Consider the following 24,209-nt stretch of genomic DNA (forward strand, 5'->3'; position numbering starts at 1 on the left):
GAGGTGAGGACTCTTTGTAGCCAGTACTTTCATCTGATTTTTCTCCACCACACTTACCTCTGGGAGCTGCCCTTCCAAATATAAAAATAATTTTAAAAAACGGTTTTGTTTGCTGCTAGTTCTGAAATACCTTGACAGGTCTAAGTAAAGCATCAGTCTACATCAAAGGTTCCAGGCAGAACAGGTATTTTGGAAGGACTTTGTAATGTCAGAGTAAACTGTCACTGAAATTCAGACTAAAGCTCTCTTGTAGGTCCAAAGAAAGATTGTACAAAAGAAATGGTGAGAAAATTATCTGGGGAATGCAAGCAGTGCTCCAGTTTGCAGTGAGAACAGATGCCAGGTCTGCAAGGAGGAATAAATTTTTCCTGTGAATTCATCCTACCACTATCCTATAATGATAGAGCAAACTTGCAAAATCATTTAGTAGTCTAGTCACAAAGCCTGAGATGCTGGAAAGAAATTATACTTTAATTGCTCATCAGCTATAAATCATTTGTGCCAAATTAATGTGCTGGAAATTCTGCAAGACTGAGAAACTGGAAGCTGTTTCAATATAGATACAAAGCAGGGATATTGTTTCATAGATACCAATATCAGTTTTACATCCCATTCTCAGTAAAAAAAAAAAAAAATTAGTAAAGGCTCTTTGGTATTAAGACAAGGCTTAAGCCGTGATTTATCTTTCTCTGCATTGATTTAAAAGGACAGAGGTTCTTTTTTCTTCTTACATTTACTCTGTTACAATCAATGAAAAGGGTAGCACAAACAGGCATCCCAGATATACAGGCTAGCACCACAGTATAGTGAGGATTCCAAAATATTTGTTCTTTACCTAAGCATTTCTGTAGGTTTTTCTGCTGTGCTGAGGAGAACAAAAGCAGGGATGCAAAATGCACTCTTACTCATTGTGCAAATCCTACCCAGAGCCCGAGTGTTTTTTCAGACAGGGGAAATGTGTATGTGGGAACACCAGTTTCCCCCCAGACTGACAAACTGGGCTGTGTATCCCACAGCTCCAGTTCTGAGCATGACTCCTCCCTTCTCCATGCATCATATCCACCAAAGCTCTCCAGACCTACCGAGATGGGCACTGGGACTGTGCACGCAGTGCAAGCCCAGGGCAGGGATTAAATAGGGTAGTCCAGCCCGAACTGGATGGGAGGAAGGGTTAGCAATCCTCACTCTCTTGTTCCTCCAGCACACCCAGCTGCCACAACTGACCCTGGCAGGCATCCCATGACCCAGTCAGTCACGGTACTTGGAGCATTTCCACCTCATGGTTGATAAATCCGATTCTCCAACAGATGTTAGTAAGTGGGTAAAGTGCTGATTATGTTGGGAGCTCTAAGGTCATTCCTGTCCACAAGGCCAAAGGGCTGTGAAAATCACAGAGGATTTGGATGTGACACAACCCAAATCACTTGTTTTGAAAGCATAAATATGGAGGGGGAGAAACCCTCATAGTCCAGCACCATCTTAATAAAAGCATTGTTTAACTGGAGCACAGGAATCCTGGGCATTCCCTCCACCAAGACCAAGTAAACCTGTGCTGCAGGTTTTGCTCCCCAAAACTTCAGGTGGCTGCAACACTTTGTAGTTTCCTGTGTTCTGATAAAGGAGCCAAGCTAGCAGGGATGAAGTGATCCACCCAGGATTACACAGCAACTAGTGACAGAACAAAGATGAAAGGAGATGTTCCTTACTTTTAATCCTGTCATGACCACACACCAACCTAAGGTTTTTCCAGTTAAGAGAATAAATGAGATAGACAGCATGACAATAATTAATTCAATCAACAAGTAGAAATAAACTAGAGTGGGCTCCAATTTCAGAGGCATCTGGCATCCCTGTAAATGCAATGAGAATGTCCTAATGTCCCATTATTTTTTAAAATATTTTAATAAAATTCTGTTAAGGCATAGAATTTTTTCATACTTTTTAAAAAAAAACCCAAATACCTATTTTTACCAGCCTCAGTCATTCGTTCTATTTATATTTGATGCAGTTACATCACCACCAACTGTACGTTCAAACTGGCTGTTCTCCCTCCCACACTGGCAGGGACAATGAGTGGGAATGCACAGCTGGACTGGAACAATTGATCCGAGCTCTGCAAAGCCCCACTCGCACAAAATTGCTGCGAGTGAACTCCCAGGAGGGAAGGATTACTCACGTGAGCAAACCGAGGAAAAAGCACCAGTTCTGCATTTGGCCGAAATATAATGAAGTGCTGAGGGTTTGGCAGCAGAAACCAGGGAGGAGAGAGACCAGACCAATATCAACGCAGCAGTTTGTCTGCTTGGGACTCGCACAGGTTTAATATAGGGCTGGAGATAACACGAAGCACATGATTTTTATTTGGTCAGAATATCTGGAATGTTATTTTCCTTCCTTAAAAAAACACTTTTAGCACTTGATCCTATTGATTTTACTTGGTTTAAAAGATCACAAATTCAAAAATACAGCAATCTCCAGAAACACCTGACACTTGATAAATTAAACACCGGAGTTACAAATTATCTTACCCGAACGGTGTATTTCCCACCCTACCCCGGCTCAGAGGAACTCTCCCGCCACAGCGGCAACGCGAACTGCGGCCAAGTCACGGACTGCTGCGGGGTGCGGGCAGTCATGCCAGAGCAGCGGCAGGAGCCTCCGGTACAGGGCTGCCCGAGCGCACCGGGGTCACCCTCCGGCCAGCAGAGCCGACCGAGCCGAGCCAGCCGCGCTCGCCCTGCCCGGCACCCCGCTAGCCCGGGGGAGCTGCCCGGCTTGTGCGGCGGGCGGGAAAGGAAAGGAAACGCCAGCTCGGGAATCACCTCGGCAGTCGCGCTTCCTCGCCGGAAGCCCCCAGCCCCAAAACCCACCCGCAGCTCGCGCTGCTTTTCTGCGGAGGAAGCTCCCTCCGCCCCACCCGCTCCCCCTCGCAGCCGCCGGGCAAGGCGCCCCGAGCGGCGCGGCTCCGGCGGGAATGTCCACAGCGAACCCGCCCGCCCGCGGCGCTGCTCCCGAGCGGCTGATCCCGAGCGGCGGCGCGGCCGGGCCCGACAACCAGCGCCGCCCACCGTCCCACGGCGCCTGCGCGCGGTCGGCGGCGGCGGCACGTGAGGGTGTTGTGGGCACGTGACCCCGCGCGCCGCTCGGGCCCGCCCCTCAGCGCGGCTCCGCCCCCGCCGTGCGCGAGCGCGGGCACGCGGCGCGGCCTGGCCCGGCCGCCCGGTGCCGCCGCCTCCCGCCCCCGCCCCGCCCCGCGCCGCCGCCGTCGCCGCCGCCGCCGCCCCGCCGGCCATGAGGCCCCGCCGGCGCCCCAGCGCGGCCCCGCGTCGCGGCTGCTGAGCCTCCGCCCGCCCCGCCGCCACCATCGCCCTTCCCGCCCGCGCGGGGACCCCCCCTCGGCTCCCCTCCCTCATCGCAGCCGCCGCCATGTTGGGCCGGGAGCCGCAGCGGGGCCGCCACTGAGCCCCGGAGCCTGCGAGGAGGAGGCGGAGGAGGAGGCGGAGGAGGAGCCCGGGCCCGGCCGCCCCGCAGAGCCCAGCGCCGGCCGCCCAGCCGCAGCCATGGCGGAGCAGACCTACTCCTGGTGAGCCGCGGGGCCGAGGCCGCGGGGGGTCCGAGCCGACCGGCCGGGCCGAGCCGAGCCGAGCCGAGCCGAGCGCGGCCCCACGCGGGGAGCGTGTCCCGGCCGGGGGGTGCCGGCGGTGGGGGCTGCGGCGGGGGCCGGGGCGTGAGGGAGCTGCCCGGCGGAGGGGCTGCGGGCTGAGGGCTCAGCGCGGCTGAGGAGGAGGGATTAGGGGGAAGGGAGGAGGGACGGGGCGGCCGGGCTGTGCGGATCCCCCCCGCCGGCAGCCGGGCAGGGGAGAGGATCTCTGGGAGCATTGGCGTGGCTGTCACCCCCTGTCCCGGAGGGCTCCGTGCGAGCTGGTCTCTGCACGGCCGGCGCTGCGATCCGCCGGGCCTGGAGAGGGACAGGACCGTGTTCACGGCTGTGAGGCTGCAGGTCACCTCTGCCTAAAGGGAGATTTATGCCAGCGCAGGCTGGTAAGTCGGTGGCATGTGTGTGTGTTTTCACCTAGTGACAATAGGCTTGATCTGTGTACAGGAAATAGGAGGACGAGGAAGAGACCAGTTCCTGTGGAAAGACATGAAGTGTAGCAAATGAGAGGGCATTTTTTTCTGTGTCCTGACACTGTCTCGGGCCTAGCTGGCAGTGGATCAGAGAGACAGGATGCAGTTTCTTCCTATAATTTTGGGGGCTTGGTACTGTTGTGGATCACGGCCAAAATATCTCAAATAATTTACCCGTGCATCATCTCTAGTGACCTGACCACTGCAGCAATTTACTGTGATGTTCTCACTGCATTTTAAACCCAGTGGTATCATCCAGAGTTGTTTCTTAGATTTTTTAAAAGAAGTTACTTATTTTGAAAGAAGTCCCTTATTAAAAAAGGAGTTAAATCTTAGTTTTTGACCTTGCTGTGTGCTGAATGTGGAGAAGGGATTGAATATGCAACGAATATCCCTGTTCTGAATGGTCCCATTACTTTTCAAAACTTGGAACCCAGTGGGGATTTCTGTTCTGCCACATGTTGAGACTTTGGCAGCTCCTTCTTCCCTCTCCTGTCTCAAAGAACCAACATTTGTACCGGTCTTCTGCTTTTTAGATGTTCTTACTTTGTTTCACAAGTTCAGTTCAGGCAGTGGTCTGCTCTGCTTTAAAACAGCAGAGAAAAGACAACTCTTTTGACCCAAAAGATTGTGTACATGTTGACACAGTAAACGAATATTGGTACAGATTTAGGCAGTTTGAGGTAGTTCAATTAAATGTGTCTTCTTAATGTGTTTTAATTGCAGAATGAAATTATAAATTCATTAACTACTCTGGGATTTGTCATCTTACTTGAAAGAAGTAAATGAAACAAAATGTCAGTTGTACATTATTTTGATCTTAATTCCTTTGCTTTTTTGAATGAATGTCTTTGCCATAGTAATAATCTAAAGGGAGAATTTTTAACAGGCTGGGAGAAGGATTTGCTCTTCTGTACATTGCATATTTTAGGGGAATGAAATTGGGATTTAAGGTGTTCACTGCTTGCTAGGTGGATCTGAAGAGTAGAAGTTGTTTCTTACAGTACTGAGGTTGAAGCAGAATGAGGACATGATGTTTATGTCTTCAACCACTGTAATTTTGTGTCTCTATTCACCACGGTGTCCTCATGGATCTGAGGTTTCTGTCACTTTGTATTTTTACCTGTAATCAGCCTTGCCTGGGAGCTATGGGAGCAGTGGACAGAGCAAAAATCCAATTTCAGTCATGCTCTCTGTGGATATTTCATTACTTACACTTCTAGCAATGATCTTGCCTTGGTTTGTTTGCAGTTGTGGTAATGCAGCTCAGCATAAAATTGGCCAGTGCTTTAGCGCTTTCAGGAGAAATGTGCATTTTGTCACCTGAAGAGACTGGTGGTCATGTGCAGCAGAGTTGTGCTCAGGAGCTGGTGCAGGAGTTCGGTTTGGAAGTTGGCTGATCCCATCCTGTCCATTGCCAGACCTGGTTCTTTCTCTGTGTTGCAAAGGCAGCTTTCCAAGAACAGGTGTGTTCTGTGGTGTAGTGTCCAGCTGCTGTACACATACCTTATTTCACATCTGAAAGTACAGAATCTGGCATTAAGAAAAGTCCTTTCACGCTTCTGTCTCTGCATGGATGTAAATTGGTTCCTGGCTGCAGTAGTGCTTCCCTTTTGTCCAGGTGCATAGGGCTTGATTACTTCTCTTTGTGCCTAACTGTCTGCACGCATTGTTGAACCACTGTAGCTTCATAAGATATGATAAAGGCTTATTGTGGGTTTGATTTAAAAAAGAAAAAAAAAATTGTCTCCATTTTGTTAAAAATACCTTGAAAAAATGTACTTGCCAGCTGTGATAATTGGACATGAGCATTGGCAAAGACACAAAATAGGGCTTATTTCAGCCACTCACGGTATTGTTAATGATGTTTTGAAGAGATGAGAACTAATTTTCATATTTCTATATGTATTGTTTTGTAAATGAGGTTTTAAGGTAGGCTTGTATTTTTCTTTTGATTACCAAGTGAACTCAATGCAACTACTTTCTTTTATTAAGATACTGTAGGAAGGACAGACATGCTTTTCCCCCATCCCTTTCATAGTTTTAAATACATGAGTTGTCTTTTGACGCTGTTCCTGCAAGTTATTTCTTCTGACAACTTATTTTTTTCTTCAGTAACTCTCATACCTATAACCATTTGTAGTTTTATTTAACTCTTTTTTAATGTCTTAAGTAGTCTTGCTGAGCCAGTATTTCAGATAGAGGTGTCTTATCCTGAAAGGAGGCTCTGCTGAGAATTTTGTTAGTGAAAATGAATACTGTCATCCTGGAAAAGCTAATTTTAATGTGAAATGTGGGATAAGTGCCAGATGGAAATGCTCTTTCAAAGAATGTGCACTTTTGTAAAAGAAAGGGTGTTTGAATCAAATGCTTGTCAGTAGTGAGTAGAGAAACTTTCTTTGTCAAATTACTGCAATAATAGAAGGAAAGGAGAGCTGTGCATGATACTGCTGCATGGTAAGGTTGCTCATGATTTTGTAGATTAAATAAGAGCTAAAATTAGTTTTCTGCAAGTGGAATGGAATGGGAGAGGAAAGAGGTTGTTGAATACCTATTTTCCCCTTACTTCCTGTCTGTATTCCAGCAAGGAAATGGAACCTGGGTAGTGACAAATGTTTCTGCTGCAGCAGAGGAGAGAATAAATATGGGCAGAGCAATATATGTGTATGTGTAAGAGATTAGTAAATACCAAGAAATTTATCTTCAGGCATCAAAGTGCCTGAAGTATTACAGCAGATGAGTATGGAAGCAGCAGGACCTAGATGGTTACTTTGTTGAAATACTTGGTCTTTCCTTAATTTCTAGCGTTTCATGGTCAAATTTTTGTGCTGGAGCCTATTGAGAAAGCACAACACCATTCGTATCTTGTTTATCTTCAGTTAGTAGGTGTTTAGTGTTTTTCAAGGCCTCATGTAACACCCCCTCCCTTTTTACTGTTGCCCGGTCTGGCAATAGAGATTGCTTTGTTCTTTTTTTTGCCCTTTGAATGCACAAAAGATTTTCACAGCTTCCTTCATTTGGGAAGAGCAAAGAAGGGGATTTCTACACCAAAACTAAATGTATTTTTAATATTTCCTTTCCCAGAGTATTGTATAAGAATAATATGGATTGCCATGTGTGTGTGCCCTCTCAGGGTGATGATTAGGAGGCAGACTGGATGGGCAAGCTAAGAACAAAAAAAGAAGGCACTGTATTGAGTCACTAATCTTAAAAGCAACTGAACTCCCTCTTAAATGTTATAATCAGTGGGATGATTCTTGTATTAGCCATCAAATGTTTCATGAGTGAAATGGGGATATATTTAGAAGGTTCTCTTCATAATGCAAAGGGTGTGGAAATTAAATCTAATGATGTGTCAGAGTAATCAATAAAACTCCTGGGTTTTGGAATAAGTGTAAATGTACAGTGCTGTCTTTGCTCCTGGGAGAATTCAAATTGGTTGGTGTTAGAAGTCTTTCTAGATTCAGAGGTCTGAGAATTTGCTTTGATTGCAATTAAGCATTTAACATGCTGCTGCCATGAATTAAAATGCAGTTTCTTCCAGAAGGCTGAGGTGGTGCTTTCAAGTCTTAGTTGGCTGGATTAGATGTGTATGTGGGAGGGCAGGGAGTAAGAGGAGCTACAGCCTGTTGACAGAACTTCTCAAGTACTAGTAAAATAATTTTTTGCATTCAAGATTGTTTTGCTTGTTTGCTCAGTTTAGGTTGGGAGACCTTAACTGACTAATTAAGGTATTTTGAGGATGGGAGGCAGTTTACAACTGAAAACAGATAATTCACCTGAATTTTTAAAATATTGCACTTGATACGCATCAGGTTTCAAAGCACATAGATGAAATTCTGTTACGCTGCTGTCAAAAATCTGTCATGAAATCCTGGCATGCAACCACGGAGTTTGGTCCTTAATCTTACATTTTTCAGGAACTGAAATTACCGGCCACATTCCACTTTAACGATTGTTAAGAGCGTCCTGAGAACAAGGATGTCATTGTATGAATGTGCATGAGTGTCTGGCATCAGAAAAGTGACTTAAACTTCAGTAAATTTGAGAATATCAGGTTTATAGTTCATATGTTTGTCTTTCAGGACCAGTCTCACTTCACTTGTTTGTTATCCTCCCTGGAGCTTTTGCTATCTCAGGCTGCGTATCGTGTAGACAGAGGCACTGTCTACAGCACTGGGCTGAAAGACAAATAAAGCAAAGAGCATGGGATTAGTAGAAGTTTACAGTTACTTGAATGTACATGTGTATAGTGACTGATTAGCACAAGGAAAAAGAATCCTTCTGTCAGTGTTAACTAATAGTAAGGCTGTATTTACTGATATATTAATAATTCTTGAAGAAAAAATTTGAAGTGAAGAAAACCAGTGTTCTCTTGGTGATGGTGTGCAGTACCTATTTTAATTAACATTTCTGTCACCTATTTTAATTAAGATTTCTGCCAGTTTTGCATTTAACCTTTTCAGGATACCTTGGTAATAGAAGTCAATGGTTCCTTTAGTTTTACCCAGTGTCTGGAGATCTTGGCTAGGATGTGGGAGATCAGTTCCATCTTCTAGGGTTTCTGGCCTTGCATCTCTCACCTTCCAGAGGAGTGTTCTCATCACCAAACTATGTGTTATTCAGAGATTGAGCTTTGTGTGTCCTCTTAAATCTGTTTCACTTCGTATAGAATACTGTAAATATTTGCTGGGCAGGAGGCAGGCATGCCTGTCTGCCTGGGATTGGCAGGGACCTGGATTCCACTTCTTGCCTTGATAAAAACCTGGTTTGGAAGACTAAAGGGTCTGTATCTTGTGGGGGTAGTTCAGGCTGCTTTTCTAGGGATGAAAGGTTGAATTCCCACAAACAGAAGATTACCTGAATATGATTTCCTGTGTCCCAGGTAAGTGAGTGCTTAGGCGTGTGGATCCACCAATATCAATACTTGTTCATGTGGTTTGTGTGAGGTTTGATGGACCTGAGAGCATCTCTTTCTTCTGCTGAAGGGTAGAGCCAATAAATTGCTTATTTTGTATGCTTTGGGATTTTGGTATGAGTTACGCAACCTGATGGTGTTGGAATTTGAGGATTTTTGTGTGAATCACCAGACAAATTAATTGAAGATATTGAGTTCTTTTGAGATAAGTTGTGTGTTGGTGAATATCACAGTTTTTAACACTAGATTTGGTTGCTGAAAACTCAGTAATCATTTGTCACTGAAACACAGTGCCAAAAAAAGGGTACTTAGGAAACCTTCCTACAAAAAGTACTTTGAAAAGTGTGTAATGCTTTTTAAAATGCAGTGTTTTTTATTTCCTAAAATTTGAAAGAAGAGCAGAACAGACACTGGTCTTTTTCAGTATCTGAGCTATATTATTTCATTATTCTGATAATATGATATATCAATGTCTGTGGCATAGGTGCCATTGTCTTTATTGCCCTTTGACATTTTATGATGACTCTAAGCATCGTAATATACTCTAAAACCAAATAATTGGCACAAGTCATTTAGTCAAAACAGTCTAATTTAATTCTGGTGACATATGAGGAAAGCTTCCACAAAAAACCAAGGATTAAATTGGTAGGAAAAAAAATTATTGTGTACATTTTCTTTTTGGTGCTACATTGCTTTAGTGTCAGTGTTTAGGATTAAAATTTGCAGCGAGTCAGCCACTGATGGACGTTGCATGGAATGAAGCACAAGCTGCTGTGCGGCTGGACAGGATCCAGGCAGTCAGACCGACTTTGAAAGGTGATGATTTAATAAGATTAATGGAGCATATGTGGCGTTGCAACACTTGCTGATCCCCTTTCTCTTTAATTCTTCCAAGGATGCTTGTGTTGATGATCTCTGCTTCTAAATCTTTTGGTGTCTGTGCCTGAAATACTCTGATCTGCCATACCAGGGTTCTCCCCTTATGTGCTTCCCAAGAGAAGCTCAGCTCTCATGATACATTAAGTCTCTCTGTCCACTAGAACCACCATGATGACATTATCCCAGAGCTCATTAATTGTGTAGCTGTGTTGCTGTCATCTTCATTATTAGATTCTGTTGAGTATTTCTTTTTAGGGCCAGACCTATGCCTCAGGTCCCAGATTCCCTTGGATAGCCTCCATATCTGTGTGTCACATTAAGTGGTAGGGTACAGACAGGGCTGTGAGAAAGTCTGAATATTCTGCTGGCATTTTGGAAGGATACTCTGTAACTGATAACTAAGTAAACTGGAACGTTGTTAATATTCTACAAGAGCAGGAATTAAAAATAATTTGTGAAATGAGCCTGTCCTTACACTCAAGTGAGGACAGGGTTTAAGGTTGAAGTGACTTTTTATTTCAGGATTTCAGAAAGGGGGCTCTTTAAAACCATCACAGCCATTGTCCTAAAGTAGGGGCGAATGCACTAGGAAGATGATTTTCTACTGCACAGTGTTATGTTTAAGATTCCTCCTTTATTACTGAAGTTGACAATGTAGAAGTTGGAGGGATAAAATCATATCTTATGGTTTATATATGGTAGTGTTTTCCCTGACCAGTGGAATCTGAAGGGAAATTACACTGTTTGACTCTTATTTTTCTTCCTTCTGAAAACAGTATTTTCTTCTCTGACTCTCAGGTTTGGATGTTCTTCCTTTACTTCTTGTAGCTAGTTCATAGACTTTTGACCCAAAAAGTATTTTCCCATGCAGGCAGGTATGTAGCCAAAGACTATGAAACGATTCTCTTCAATTTTTATGCCATAACCTCATTCCTTCAGGCGCCTCCACAGCGGAGGTTGTGTGGGGGAAGCAGGAGGAGACCCAGAGGGTTCCACCCTCTGTTCATACACACAGTCTTTAACATTAGCCATGGGTTGGCAAGCTTACCTGTAGAAATAGGCTCGAATTGGAATTATTCTTCAGTTTGTCTAAAAGAAAAAATACAGTTCTGTGCACCATTAACTATTAGCTGTTAAAGCTAAGCACCCCTCAGTCCTCTTAGCTGTACCCAGTCGGTGCTTCTCCACTTGCTGATTCTGAATGTCCAGATTTCCTTCTTCATTCCTATGCATTCTGCTGTTTTTTGGACAGAAATATCTGTAAAAAGTCCTTTTGTTCATCTGATAACTAGCCAGAAGATAACTTTAGTAAATTTGCAGTGATACATAATTTTAAGTATCTTTCAGAATATTTCAGAAGTTTAGAGATCAACAGAAATGTTAAGAATGACAGTCTTTCACTGGATCACAGAAGTCTGAGCTCTGCTTACACCATTTTCTCATATCTGCAGTATTGCAAATAGCAGCTTCATGTTAGAATAGCAGAGACTTGTACACATGGATCTGTGGTGCAGTGTGGTTTCAGTTGGTACAAAAAAATCAAGTGATCTCAGCATGTAAATTTGGTGCACGTTTCTGTAAGGCGCAGACAGTTTTGCAGAGGGGTTCTCTATATGGGTTAAGCTAGTAGCAAGTGTATATCCTCAGGATTTATTTTAATTTCAGTCATTACTGGAATAATAAGCTCAGCCTACTCCAGTTGAGATAGCACAGCTTGGACAAGAACCAGCATTACAAAATATTAGAGCTCTGTGGTAGTGCAATTAGCAGGACAGAGGTGAACATAGCAGCTGAGTTATGGCTCTGCTCAGTAGCTCTGCTGTCTGTGGTTTTTGGCCATCTGACATCCCTTCTGTTGGATAGATAGCTCAGCTTTAAAACTTGATTTAAATTTATCAGGAAACTTTAGTAGTGGGTAGAAATTCAGCAGTGATTTCTGAGTAATCATTGTAATTAAGGTCAGCCTGGTGTTGGTACAGACACGTTGGATGTATAAGGCCAAAGCTCAATGGTAGGTTGTTATACAAAGAAGTGATTTTACTGGTGCCACTTTCAGGTTACAGTTGTGGTTTATCTCAGCATCATCTGTGTCAGACCCATTTGGCAAGATAAAATAGGCGTAGTGTGGCTTTGACTTATTTAGTCAAAGGGAAGTCCCTTCTTTAGGTCACTGTTAGCTAAAGGTGAGGTTGGTGAAACAGCAGGAGGCAAAGGAGCAAACAGAACTGGATTATATGGATTTCTGCAGCGTGTGTTGCAGGCTTGTGAGGTGAGGTGTGTCTGTGTCTTGCTTTCTAGGTTTGATGGCACAAGGTCATTCTGGTCCTTTTTAGAAGTGCAGATTGATGGTCTGTGTGCTGGAGGAAAGATCATCTGTTCTCTGAACTCTCCTTGAGGTGGCTGATCCTATACCTCCACTTGAATAGCTGCTCCGAGAAGTTATCACAAAGGGCTAAAAGCTCTCGTGGGGAACATTATGATCTCTGCAGGGTTTTGAAGATGAAGAGTAGAATCTAATTAAGCTTTAGGTTGAAAATAGTTTAAAGAGTGTTTTTTTTCTTCAAGGAAAAGAAAACTTTAAAGCTAAATAGTGAAGAGCTGAACTTTTTTTTCTTTAATTTTCTGCTAACTTGACTACTTCTAAAGTAGATGCAGCTGTAAGCAGTTACAGATGGTACAGAACAGAAGGAACCTCTTTATCATACTTAAGTGCCTTAGAAGAACCCCAATGTTAGTTTTCCAGCTAGTTATCTTTCTCTTTATTGTTTATATTTTTGCAGATAGAACGTAAAAAAACGTGCACTACCTTAAAGCTAAACCAAAAGATGAAAAGAGTCTGCCGTAAACCAGAAATATTTCTCTGCAGGGGGCTTTACTGGAAAAAGTTTCTTAAGATTTCCAAAACACCCTCTCTAAAAAATGTTCCTACATTTGTTGTTGTCACAAGCAAAGCTTCTTAGCTATTTGGGCAAGAGTTTGTTGAAAACAGTCTCTGTCTGTTCTGCTGCCTGTTTTTCACACCTGGAACTGCCTCAGCTGCCTTAACCCTGACACGTGGGTGTGTGAATGTCCTGTGCTTCTCCTGCACGCGGGTTGTGATGCAGAGATCAGGCCTTGGCCAGTCTAGTGCAGGACAACTCCTCTCGTGTGCTGTGCTTATCTGGGAAGTGGCCACCTATGGCGCTGTCAAGACCCTTTTTTTTTTGAGTTTTCCTCTCAGCTGGAGGTGGCAAAAGCAGGGTGCCTATTTTGGTGGTCGGTATTTTGTATTTTCATGCCAGCTGAATCCCCTCATGATTTGGTGCAGTTGTGAATAGTCATGTTTCAGAATCTCACCAGCCATTGGGAGACAAAATGGATTTGTCTCAATAGAGCCCCAGCATGATGAAAGCTGCTTAAATTTGCTAGACATACTAGCTACTCTATAGCTTTGACTTACACAGGACTATACTTTCACCACTGTCAGTGAAGATTCTTAGTTGGGTGCTGATGGCTTTAACTCATTCTTTCGTTAAATGTTTATTCTACCCAGGCACGTGGTGATAAAGTATGCAATCCTATACTGTGTGGGTAAATCAACTCATCAATAGCACTCAGAGCTGCTCTTTCTGACAAGGTCATATTGGTCAGTTTGACTTTCTGGCTTGTTCTGGCTTGTTGATTGTAAAGCCTGATTGTTAAATGCTTTGATTAAACTATTAGTTGTTAGTTATGGTTTTTTATCTGACTTCTGAATATATTGCTAAAAAGAGTTTGGATTTCTAAGCACATAATCAATAAATACCAGTCTAAGTGTCAGAGGTATGAGGTGTGGTTTTGGTTTGGTTTCTTAAGTCAACAGTAGAGTCAATATAGGTGAGAAAACATCTTGTTTTCTGATTTCCGTGATAAAAACAACCAACCTCTTTCTTACTTTTTAAAGATGACTTTAAAAAGTCATTAGTATCACAGTATTCTGCATATTTGTAACTTAAGGACAAGAATTGCTGTGGAAATTAAACCTCCAAATAAGATTTTTTTTTTAATATATATTGGGATGGAAAGATATGTTTCATGTAGGAAGCAATGCTGTGTTCAGACCACTGTCCTCCATACATGAGGGGACTGTAGTGTCTTTATACATGAAGTCTTGGGTGAGTGTTCTTCCATCGACTAGACCAGCTGCATTTTTTAACCTGTGTAATCTACAAAGTGATGATCCCTGGTTTAGGGAAAAGATAGAGACCCTGGGGACTTTGCTAGGGTATCTTCCTGGGACCAGTTCTAGGGTTTAACCCAGTAGTGCCTGCATGTATGTACATATTAACCTTTTCTGTTACATTCATTGCCAAAAACACCTGCATCTCACAAATAAACCAATTGTATGGTTCCAGTACAAGTGTTCTTGCACTTTCTTGCTCCGACCCACTGTCTTTGCTTCAGTTGTTGCCTCTGCTTTATGAGGGTACAGTGACTTAGCAAGGAGATGGGATTTGCAGCACATTCTGCTATTGGAGTTCTGCTCTGCATGACCAGCTCTGTCACTTACAAAAGAAACATTATGAATGTGAATAAACCCTTCTTCTATTAGTCCTTCACTGCAGTGAGTATTGTACTCCAGATAGTTACAACAAGGTTAGATGGAAAAATTTCTCTATTGCTGGTATGTGAAGAGTGAGCAAGTCCAGAACTGGGCACAGACTTTATGGTGGCCTGAAACAGTTTGGCCTCCTGGAGTGCAGCTTTGATAAGAACCTTGGGATGCCTTTGCAAGATGAGGAGCAGGGCTAGAGTGAGAGCCTGGGGATAAAGGACGGAGCACGTCACAAGGTAAAGAAGTTAAGCAGGAATATGCACAGACTGTCTTTAGGTAATACTTTGAGAGCGAGTTAGGCCGCTCAAGTATCATCTGTGTGTCCTGAGTGAAACTGTATACATCACAGAAGATCAACTTCATCTTCTGGTTTTGGCTTCTGGATGAGCACAAATGATCAAACATGTTCTTCTCTGTGTTGCTTAAGATGGAGATACATACTTTGGACTGAACCTTTTTGGTTTAGTCTGTTACCCACCTCTCTGCATCCCATAAGAAGTCAGATTACAGATTTAGTAAGATTTATTGTCTTAAATATTGAAGTAGTCCGTTTGCACAGTGTGTTGTTTCCTGTCCAAGCAAAGCTGCCAAAACGATTACACATTTGTCTTACAGTGTGTTACAATAAGATTTTCAAGGTGAAGTTGTTCATGAGGTGCTCAGAGGTGATGCAGCTTGTCTGTCTCTGGTGCTGGGTTGTTGGTGCTGTTTGGCTGAGGGCAGTGGGCAGCTCCTGGTGCAGTGACAGAGCCAGGAGTTCAGTTCACACCTTGGCAGGTGTCAGACAGTCTCAGCGCTGGGGCTGTCAGAGTCTGTGCTTGTCTGATCGGGCTGAGGGACAGTCTGAGCACAGCACTGCTGTGGGGCCCTTGGCAGAGTACTGCAGGCCAACAAGAATTTCCCTGTATATCCTGATAGTCCTCCCTTTCTGCCACATAGTAATCTGTTTTCTTTTGTCATTGCCCTTTTTTGACTGCTTGGTGGCACCATGGCAACCATAATATTCTACGTATGATGGAACCTTGAGGATAAATACGCCTGGGATGATGCGCCTGCCGTAGCTGCACTTTAGATGAACTTAGCTCTGGATCTGCAGCACATTCTGACTCTTGGGTAATGTGACTGTAAGAGGACCAAGAGAAGGGTGGAGTTGAGCAATTAGTTACATAGAGTTTTTATCTTGAGCTGCCTTATTCAGAAAAATGCCGCTTTTGGACTTGGGTGGCAGACAGTGTCTGGGATGAGGCTGAAGTGCATTAATAGAAGACAGGCTATGTTTTCTTATGTTAAAGAATTGTCTGGAACCTGGTTCAGATAACTTACTGCTCCAGTTTTGGAAGACATTAATATAGTTTCCTTTTGTTAGGGTAAAGTGTGAAAATATGTTATCCCTTGTTACTAATAGTAGCCTTTATTTTGCTGATGGTAGTTGAACTACTGGAAGTTTTTTGTAATGGAATTTTTCAGTGCTGTTAGAAAACTTGCTGCTGAATGTCCTGTACCTTGGTACTGCGTAGGAAATGGATAGCTTTGGATGGGCAGGATTCTAGAACTCCATGACAATCTATTTATAGGGTGTATATGACTAATTTGGACAGGCTGCAGTGCTATAGTCTTTCCAAATTTGTTGAAGTGAGATAACAGAATCTCCTGACCCCTCTGGACACTGCATAATGCCCCAAATCATCCAAAGAGATCCAACTTATCCTTAATTTCTGTGGTTATTAATTCTTTTGCTGGCAGTTTGTACAGAGATGAACAAAGGAAATAATTTAAAAATAGGCATAGGAATGATGTGAATTCATGGATCTTAGTGTGGTGCCTTATCAAGGGAGTGACATCCTACAGTTTTTCCATGCAAGCTATTCAGCCCTGTAATGTGAAGCAGTTATTTAGATTTTCTTATAGTTGTGGACACCTGAGGGTAGTAACTCCGTAAAATGCCCAACTAACAGAAATTCATAGTGCTCTTATTTTGGAAACACAAGTTGCTTTGAGTAGTAGATGTTTTGTAACTAAAAGTGTCTTGGGTATATAATATGTTGAGGTATTTTTAGTAATCAATGCTGAGTGGATGTTTTCTTGATGATGGGAGAGGTTTTCAGTTAAATTTTTAGTATGTGGTAACTAGGCTTTTTTTTGCCTTTTTTTTTTTTTTAATCTTACTAAACTTAAGGATATGCCACCCACCCAGTTCTGATACAAGGCAAGCGGGCTAAGATCAAATGGTGATAAACATCCTGCACAACTCTAATGCCATTTGCAATTTTCATCACAGAAGTAATCTTCTTTCTTTCTTTTCTTAAGATTTAAATGTACCAGACCTTGCTTTTGATTTTGCAGTTAGGGAATTGACCAAACTGAGTTGGTTTCCATTCTTTCCAAGAGGAAAAATCCCATGAGTGTGAAGGTGGGCTGGGCAAGGCTCAAGGAAGGTGTTGTGTTTCAGTTGCCATGTGGTAGTGGTGTGGTTCTGAATTCCTCTTAAAGTGTTGCTCTGGTTTTGATCAGTGACAGACACTCCTTGCTGCCAGCCAAGCTGTGCTTTCCCTGCTGGAAAGTTACAAAACTCTCTTAAGCTGAAAATGTGAAGGGAACAGCTGAGAAACCTTTTCTGTCACTGTGTTGGTTGGATTTAAGATCTGTGTTGTTGTTTTCATGACATTAAGAGAGAACTGGAAGTCCGTGATCTCAGCAGAGTTTAGTGACCGGATAACCAGTTACCTGCTTTACTTATTAGCAAGTGTTGGGTTCTGTACCAGGTGTAATTTCCACACGGAGGCATATAATGTCTCTACAGTCAGAATGGGAATTAGGAGCTGATGTGTGCTTCTGTATGGTGGAATGGCTTCTATACCTCGGGGCACTCACTTGGGCTGGGTTTTTTAATTGTGTTTGTTTGTTTCTTTCTTTTAGCAATTGATACTTGTTGAACCTCTTGAAAGGAAATAATTGCTACTGAACGGCTTATGCTGTGGCATCAGAGCTCTGTAATCACATGCTACACACGCTGCTATTCTGCCACAACTTGCCTGTGACCAATCCTCTGAACATTAACTTGGGAACTAGCACAGTTGTGCTTGGACTTTTCCAGGCTTGGTTGCTTACATTTCTCATAGCTCGCCATGAGGACAATCACAGCATTCATGTAGCTGTTTTGTATTTTGTAAAGAAATTTTTCACTTGTGCAATAGTCTGGCTTTGGATGTGGTAGAGATGCTTATTTTTATTTGTCTTTTCCTAATAATGTCTCAGGAGGTGTATCTCCAGCCAGTGTCTTGTTTGAACTTTCAGGGAAATTATCATTTTGTGCTTTGAATATCTCCCTATTACCATGGCAAATAATTCATGCTGCTAATTAAGACACTGTTAGAATTGCACAGAAAGATGGGTAGGGAAGGAATACAGCCTACTTACACTTACAATTTATCTGTCTTATAAATTTATAGAACAGTTATTGCCAAGGTAGCTCACGGTTTACAAATGAAGATACATGACCTTCTGATTCATGGTATCTGTGTCCTGATGGGAGGAGGAAAGAGCCAGATGTGTTTTGGCTGGTGCATATGGAGGCACAGAGTTAGGAGCAGCGTTGTGCCCCGAGCTAGATTTGTGTTCCACAAGAGAGAAACGCATTAAGAGAGACCCTCCTGCTCAGTATTGAGGGCTTGAAATTGGGAAGGCCGTGAGATCCCTGAGGAACTGATGACTGGCAGTTTCATACTGAGCAGAGTTTCTTACGCTGGTCTTGCAAACCCAAAGGAGACTCTTTTGTAACTGTGGAATGAATGGGAAGCCATTGCAGAATCTGGCAAGTGGGTAATAAATCTAGCAGACTTTTGGTGTTGGTTGGAGTTCAAAGAGAAATTAGGAGGCCTAATTAGGGTATGTGTTAAACACTAGGGAAGTATCAATGCTGAAGAAAGCTGGTGGCAGTGTCTTTGTTGTCCACATGTAATAGTGGCGACTCTAATAATTCTGTGGTATGTTGTGACTGTATCACAAGCCAGATGCTATTTCTGCTTTTTTTCTTTTCCTGTTGTTACAGGTAAGATGAATTAAATTCAATCTTGTCTGAATTTGCTTGGGTAATTTGTATACTCTCTTCTCTCTTCAAAAACAGTTGTTACTAAATCTTGTTTAATACAAAAGAATGAAAATCATCAGCTTTACCTGTGGCATTGCAGTAGTTCACACTGCACCGTGTCTGGGACTGGGTTGTACTGCCATTGCACACTTACTGCAGAAAATCAAATGCCTAATATTGAAAAATAATGTTTTTCTAGTCTTTCTTCTTAGTAAAAGATAATGTTTTCCTTTGTAAGGGTCTATGTGATTAGCTGTTTATCCTCTGTTCCCAGGAGAGCAGACATTGTGGTTCTTATTTTCTGTTTTGTGAAACAAGATTTCATATAGCTGACTACGTCTCTGGAATCTATGTCATTCTCCCCCTAAAAGGAACTGAAAGCAAATTGGCTTTCTAAAACATGAAAGAAGCCTAGAGCAAACTCGTTGTCATCACATTCCTGGTCAAATCCAGCATTTGCCTTCCACAGAGTTTCTAATATTTCGTAAAGTCTGTGGTTTCCCATGGGGTTGCTTAGGTGAACAATAATAATAAGTGAGAGCTGTTGAAAGAGAAGAGTGAAGACTTCATCATGAGTGGAATTGAGCAAAAACTCTTGGGGATTGCATGCACGTTTTTAATGTTGTTTTTTGAACTCATACTACTTTTAATCCCAGTGTTTATTTCCTTCACAAGGTTATTAATTGGAGAAAGAAAATACCAACAATTAGAGAAAGTGTACATAGATTAATTGAATTCTTACTGATATATACCAGAAATACAGCAGAAATTGTGGGGTGATTATTCCCATCAACTTAATTTTAAATTTCAGCTCTAGGACTGCAGAAATACCCGAAGGGAATGGAGAGACCAGAGGACACTTGTAAGCTCTGGGTAGAACTATGTCCCTCTCCACTGACTGTGTGAGGAGCTGGTTTTGGAAGTGAAGTGCTTCAGGTGCCTTGGGTAGAGGGACTTGAATAACCTGTGTCCATTTGACTGACTATCACAAATTTATGGATAGCACGGCAGTTCCAAAAAAAGGGGAATTGTTCCCATCTACGTGCTGCGGTGCCAGCAAGTCCTGGTAGCTGACTGAGAACTTGGCTCTGACTCGCACAAGTGCAGCCTCTACATCTCCTGCAGCATCACTAGTAAATGTGAGCCTTTGCCTTAACAGGTGCATGGCTCTGTATGTGTTTAGTATTTTTAGAACTAGCTTGGGGTTGAAAATGTATTTTCCAAGAGTTTTACAGTTACAGTAATTTCATGAGAGATTAGAGGAAAATATTTGGACAAACCAGTGTTCAGTCCTGAGTAAAAAAAGTTCACTTTGAAGTAAAGCTCTCTTCATTTTGCCATCCACAAATCATATCTATCATCCTTTTTTGTCAGTTTTTTTTTCTCTTTCTCATATTAAGATGTTGCCCAACTTTGTTCATCTTACATAATTATTTGCCTTTTCTTGCATTTGAGATACTTTGTTTTAGAACTGTCTTAAAAGATAGGTAACATAACAGGCAGGAAAAATGTCTGAAACTTTGGGCTGTGGTGATTTTTGTTGTTGTGCTTAATCCTGTGCTACACATTGCTCATGCATAAAATCTTAACGTAAAAAGTCTCCCCAGTGCCAAACAGTGATGAGGTAGTGTTTTAAAAACACTTAAAATTTATGTTAGCTACATCCTCATGGTGCTTTACTTCTTACGTAAAAGTAGTTTTCAAATAAAACATTAAAGATGATTAAGGGATATTTTTAAGTGTTTCATTTTTCTTTGTTCACTCTGTACAGTCAGATCTGAATAATGTTATGAAAGTGAAATAGCATTTTAATATTATTTTGGACTCAAAATAGCATATTTTTTTAGGTGTAGGAATCAATGCAAAGTGACAAACTTACTGTGAATTGTGTCTAAATTTGGTAGATGTCTTCAACAATCAACCAAAAATTCTAATGTTCAAGTTAGTTTTGTCATCTTGCTACTACATTTTCCTGAGTTTAACTTTTGTTGGAGTTAGTTTATGTTCTAGTTCTGATGTGAGTGCTTTTGCCTGAAGGGTGCTCTGGAATTATGACTGTTCCAAGGGTGAACTTGGTTATTTTTAGGAAGGTTAAGCATCTGGATGTTCACTACAGAAACTTTTCCAAGAAAGCATTTTGTTTCTGAGCAAGAAATACCAGCAGAAATATAGATGTAGCCCAACAGTGTGTAATCTCTGTCTTCCCAGGGCACTCGGGTATTTTCAGACTGGTCTGTTGCTTAAAGTGCCTCTGGGATTACAGAAGGATATCGGGAGGATTTAGCTCTGTAGTATTTTTGTAGCTGGCTTTGAGACTTCGGAATCCGGAGCAGGGATGAAACCAAGCAGAGGTGCCAAATTAGGAGTGGTTATGAGTGACATGAGTATATTTGAGATGTTTCTAAGACTCCAGGTGTTTGCATTCTGGCTGGGAAAAAAAAAAAAGATTTTTGATTGAGATCAGCTGATTGGTGAAAATCGTTCTCTATCAGTCTTAAACTGTTTTGTGGATCCAGAAAATAAAAAAATGGTACAGGTACAATATAGGATTTGGGGTAGAAAATTTATGTTGTATGTAATGGTTTTAAGTCTTTCCCATATGTCGTATGTGTATGGGAAAAAGCCCTCAAGGTAAGTTGTGAAAGTTAAATGAATTTAAACTGAAATACCTTCAAAAAGAGGCTGACTTCTCTTTTATATGAGCTGTCTTACACCCTTGATTATACAGAATACTGCTTTTAAAATGTATCCTCGCTGCCTAGTTTGGACCTTGAATGGCTAGATCAAAAGTCTTTTGAAAATATGCTAATGTGTTCTGAAAATATTGATTGCTGAAACATTGCATTTGCAGCTCAGGGTTATTTTCCCCTCATAGCAGTTTCCAGGTGCTGCTTAGATAACTGTGACATCCCCTTTTGATTTTCTCAATACATTTTGAGTGTCTTTAGCTCTATATTCTTTCTTTCCTTAAGCAGAAAAACTTCAGATTTTCAAATGTTAGTTACTATACCAGTTTTCTAATGTTGTTGATGTAATGGTAAATCAGCTTCTGGTGGGAGGCAGTTTTTAAAACTAATTGATATGTAGGTGTTTTATGTACCCCTTGAGGATATCAAAACTCTTGTGTTTACATACTGAAAAGCTTCTGTCTCTCCAGCTGTGTATTTGCTGGTGTGATAAGGGGTTGCTCCTCCCCACAAATACAGTTTGATTTCAGTTGCTTACATGTTGATAGCGGGAGACTGTTGCTGAGTTGAAAAGACTATTTTGTTTGTATGAAGTGCTTAAATCTGGTCACTCACTTTGATTCATATTTTGTTACTTACTACATACATTACATGAAAATGTGAATTGAAACAGATGGTGAAGGATCAGCATTTAGGCTTCCAGCATGTAAAATTTCCTGGAAAGCTGAGTCCTCTACTATGGCATCAGCAGCCTGTGTTCAAAACCACATCGTGTTTGTTTTATAGTAGCTCCTGGATGCCAGGCATATATTAAATCGTTCTGAGGCTGCTGCTGCATGGACATCCCTATGGAGCCCAGCAGTTCTGTATTTCTCCTAAAAGAATTGAGCTATTAATTCCCTAATCCTTAGAGAAATTAATTTAAGTTAATGTCAAAATTGGAGACTGTTGTTTCTGTGTATTTAGGATTCATATGAAAGTGCAAGTTTGCACTTTCCAAAGCAATTCTGTTAAAGGTGGGAAGAACAGAAGTTAACCTGGCTTGCACTTATGTGTTTTCCTTTCTATCCATGTGGTTGGAAGTGTCATAATTTTTACTAACACCTGAAAAATGTGATCCAGCTGCTCCTGTCAGGGCTGGACAGGTGTTTTGTCTGGGTTAGGTTTATGCTGGTAAAAATGTAATCTGACTCTGCTGTAACGTTTAATAAATACTGAAGGAAAAACTTCTTTTTAGAAGTGGATCTCTGCTCTGCTATGTTGCAGTTTCTCTAGCCTAAAACACACATTAAAGGAGTACAACTTGAATTAATGAAATGAAATGTGCATTTAGAATGACCAGTGCAAATTAGGGGATCACCTGAAATAGGAGAGATCTTGCTTTGCTGTGTGATGTTATCTCAATGCCTTTACTTAGAAATTCGCTTTTTAAAAGGCAAACATTTTGTCCAGTAAAAGTAATCTTCTGGTTTTGTTTGGGATTGCTAGTAGCTTTTGAACCTTGTTATTCCTGGGCTTGCAGAATATTACAGACTCACCCTCTGTGTTGTCTGATTCTGGATCTGGGGTGTACATTTCAATTCTGTGTTTGTGGAAGGAGAATGATACATAATGAAATGATAATATCTCTCTGATAAAATTAGTTCAATTTTTAAGTGGGTGTAATTTGATGCTGGTCAAATATAGATTTCACTTGGTCCTGTACATGAAGATTCCTACACTTCAGTTTGTCCAAAAGGTTTATGATGCAATATTGAAGACATGACAGCTGCTGTTAAGAAAATTTACTGTTAATAAGCATTTCAGTATTTGGAGGCTCAGCTCAGCATGTGAGATGCCTCTAATAATCTCTGAACATTATCATTTAATTAAACCTCTACTGTTTAGAATAAGTAAGTACAAAAGAGCAGTAGGACACGTTCTCCTCCTTTTTCTTGTTTCTCGAGACTGAAAAGAGCATACTGGGTAATACACTTGGAACTGGTCCACACTTGGTTTTTGTGTTCTTTGGGTTTTGGTGTCCCTCCCACCCGCCCCAAAAGCACAGTGGGTGAAACTTGGAAGAACTGCCACTTCTTGTGTTGTCATTAGTGTTCCTGTGGCTATGGAGATGTTAACTGGAAAAAGAAATTGGATTTGAGGGGGAACTTGGATCAGTTTACAGTTTGGTGTTGGGAAAGAGTGCAAGTTTCCCTATTATGAGTAACACAGTTTTATGTTGTTTTAATCTCATAGCTCTCCCATGTGGTGTTTCCTTTTGCCTGTGAGCCGACTTCTCCCCATACTGTGTATTTTTCTAGACTAAATAAACTTAGTTCATATCTCTCCTAGTCATCTTAGAAACTCTTCTCTGCACTCATCCCAGTGACAGGCTAATAATTCTGCTCACGCTGAAACCAAATTCATATCCGAGCTTGCCTTCCTCCTTAGCAGTCCTCTCTCCCTTCTGTGCTGGATGGATTGGTAGCTCTTACACCATAGGACTCAAAAGAAGGGAAATTAAGAGAACACCTCAGGAGAAAAAATATGTCTATCCAAAATACTGGTATTAGTAGAATCACTAGTATAGGGAAATCATAATGCTCATAATGTAAAACCTTAATTGATTTCTGTAGTTAATCATATGCACTTTTAACAAGTTAATTGCATTAGAGTTTGTTTATATGCATTTAGTGCCATGCTAAAAGTTCTGTTTTCTGGCTTCGTGATACCCTGAGTCACCCAGCCTTTGGCACAGGTACCTTGCATTGATTGGCTGTGTTTGTGTGTAGTGTCCCATTTTGGTATTTTATGCTCAGAAATTTTCCTCCTCGAATAAACACACATTTGCTTTTTGGGTTGTCCTTCTGTGCTAAGTAAAATAGTATTTTCTTCCCATTAATTAAGAGACTTTGTGGAGGGTGTCCTGTGCTTGTGGGTGTGAGTTGCATCAGAACA

General features: G+C 41.8%; 1 protein-coding gene across 3 annotated transcripts in view; it reads left to right on the forward strand.

Annotated features, from left to right (window-relative positions):
- The window catches only part of SPPL3 (signal peptide peptidase like 3), a 65,755-nt gene that overhangs the window by 8,346 nt on the left and 33,200 nt on the right, over window positions 1-24,209 (forward strand). The window contains exon 1 of one of the 3 annotated variants that reach the window (XM_085076061.1): window positions 3,251-3,583. The exons of the other annotated variants lie outside the window; for them this stretch is intronic. Coding sequence (XP_084932187.1) covers window positions 3,561-3,583 — 23 coding nt within the window. The 5' untranslated portion in view covers window positions 3,251-3,560. Of the gene's footprint in view, window positions 1-3,250; window positions 3,584-24,209 lie in introns of those variants that run through there. 3 annotated transcript variants of the gene reach the window in all.

The sequence above is a fragment of the Lichenostomus cassidix genome, chromosome 15 (assembly GCF_008360975.1).
Source record: "Lichenostomus cassidix isolate B80296 chromosome 15, HeHo_3.0, whole genome shotgun sequence".
In the NCBI taxonomy this organism is placed as follows: domain Eukaryota; kingdom Metazoa; phylum Chordata; class Aves; order Passeriformes; family Meliphagidae; genus Lichenostomus; species Lichenostomus cassidix.